A 2,346-nucleotide genomic window follows, 5' to 3' on the forward strand; every position below is an offset into this window, starting at 1 on the left:
GAAGGAAGGTTTGGGGCCAGGTTTGGCGTGCCAGGTGTGTGAGGGGACGAAGAAAGGGGCGCGGTCATGGTGCGTACAGTGTGCCGTTCTGCTTTGTGAGTCCTGTACAAACACACATCGCAGGTTTCCAGCCATGAAAGGGCATCAGATCGTGACCAAAGAGAACCTGGAGGCCTCTGAAGATGTCCCCAGCAGCTTTCAGCGCAAAGCCTTCTGCCCAAAGCACGCAGACCAAGTCTTAACTTTCTACTGTGAGCCTTGTCAGACTTTGGTCTGTGTCGCCTGTACGGTTGTCGATCATCGGCCGGGCGATAAACACAATCCTGTAGAAATCGGCTCCGTCGCTGAGGGGAAGAAACGAGACCTACAGAAACTGATAGCAAATCTCGAGCCTCGAGAAAAAGACGTGCGGGGTACCCTGAAAGAAGTTGAGAGGGAATTATCTGAGTTACCAACATCGGCAGACGCTGCGATTGAACAGGCAACAGCCTATTTTGATCAGTTGATATCCTTGCTTCAAGACAGAAAAGAAGAAGTCGTGTCAGAAATCGGCTCACGCCGCCAGGAGGTTGGAAAATGTCTGGAAACCCAGAAAGAAGCGATAGAGTTGGAGTTGGCTGGACTGACGAGCGCGTCTGAGTTCTGTAAACAAGCCTTGGAACACGGCAGTGACGTGCACGTCATCGAGGTCGAGGGTCAAGCACGACAGAGGGTAGAAGACCCGTTTTTAATGGGGGTATAACAAAATCAAAAAAGAAAGAAAACTAGACAAGAGAGACAAGACGTTTTTTCACTGTTTTCATTTTTTTTTTTACATCATTTCAAAGAACATACAAGAGAAGAAGGAAAGAAAAAGGGATGTGTCAAGCTACCCACAACAGGTTACTTGTCCGCCGAGCTCCCACCAACCCACTCCTGCCAACTTGACACATCCAAATAAAAAAGACATACGAAACGTACAAGACAGACAGTTCATACCAGACTGATACGACTACAGGGGGGAAGCAGGGGATTAAAAGCGTAGTCGCAGTTTTCCCCCGTCGACCCTCGCCCACTGCACTGAGCACCACAGAGACATAAACGTTGTTTCGTTCAGACGTACAAAGTCAAGCTTTATTCTTGAGCGGAGGCACTCCTTGATGTATGGGACCATTTCGACATGAGTCGAAAAGGTCTTGTCAAAGAGTGCTTCACAACGTGAGGACCATATGCGTTTCCTCGCGACGGCCAGGGTGTAGGTGATAGCATCTATCTTGCATTTTTTCCATGAGGGTGGCAGGATGCCATAGATAACCATCTGTTTATTTATTCGGAAGTCTGACATGACCCACCTCCTGAGAAAACCCTCCACCCAAGTCCATGTTAGCAGCACTTCGCTGCAGTACCACATGGCGTGCTCTACAGTTTCGTGGCCTTTACAATTCTGCCTTGGACAAGTTCCCGAGCGAATGTAACCCCAGTTCGAGCAGAGCAGGGCATTCGTTTTGAGGGCGTGGTGTGCAACCAGCCATGCAGTGTCCTTCAGTCTGTTCTCCAGGAGTGGGTGTTGAACAGATTGGAAGGTTAATGGCCAGGGAACAGAACGCTTGTTAAGACAGACGCTTGGAACGTGAGCATCCTTCTTCAGAAGGCTGTCGTATAGAGACCGCGTAGTGCACCCGGGGTCCCACTTTTTAGAGGGGGATGCCTCTACGAGTTCAGATACCAGGGACTGTAGAGCTTTGTAGTGGGGAGGGGCATTCGGGGAGTGGGGCATGTTATTGGACCATGTTGACGGGTCGAAACGTCTAATGAAAATACCGAGCCAGTACCTGGCGAGCTGCACCCAAGGTAAGTCTTCCTGGGACATGATGTCCGAGAAAGGCCGACTGTACAGACATTTTGCCTTCTTTGCTATGTCGATTAGGCCCCAGCCGCCCTTCTCAGGAGGAAGGTAGATGGTATTTCGGCTGATCATCTCACGCTTTTTGTCCCAGAAAAAGGCGAACAGTGCGGTATTGATTTCCTTCATGACCGAATCAGGAGGGGTGAACACCGACGCCAGGTACCACAGTTTGGCTGTGGCTAGAGAGTTTGCCACTGTCACTTTGCCTGTAAAGGAGAGGGATCTGGCTCCCCATCCTTGTAAGGTTTCAACAAATTTGCGTTTACCTTCCTTCCAGTTGGTTAGGGGCATGTCAATGTTGCCAAAGACCCCACCAAGCAGACGGATGGACCCAGATGTCCATTTTATTTGTACAGGGGTGTCTGGTCTATTTCTCCATTTCCCCAGCCATAACCCCTCACACTTGTCTAGGTTCAACATTGAGCCTGAGCCTCTGTTGTAAGCTGTGAAACACATCTGCA

At 49.8% G+C, this 2,346-nt stretch overlaps 1 protein-coding gene across 1 annotated transcript; it reads left to right on the forward strand.

The window, feature by feature from the left end:
- Positions 1-133: 133 nt before the first annotated feature.
- Positions 134-742, forward strand: LOC118431669 (tripartite motif-containing protein 3-like). The gene has a single exon (XM_035842913.1). The coding sequence runs from the start codon at positions 134-136 to the stop codon at positions 740-742; it is 609 nt and encodes a 202-aa protein (XP_035698806.1).
- The last annotated feature ends 1,604 nt before the right edge of the window (positions 743-2,346 follow it).

Source organism: Branchiostoma floridae, chromosome 15 (genome assembly GCF_000003815.2).
Source record: "Branchiostoma floridae strain S238N-H82 chromosome 15, Bfl_VNyyK, whole genome shotgun sequence".
Lineage (NCBI taxonomy): Eukaryota > Metazoa > Chordata > Leptocardii > Amphioxiformes > Branchiostomatidae > Branchiostoma > Branchiostoma floridae.

What these genes read in the sequence shown, in the direction of transcription:
- LOC118431669 (XM_035842913.1), top strand. Translation starts at nt 134, where the DNA reads ATGAAAGGGCATCAGATCGTGACCAAAGAGAACCTGGAGGCCTCTGAA.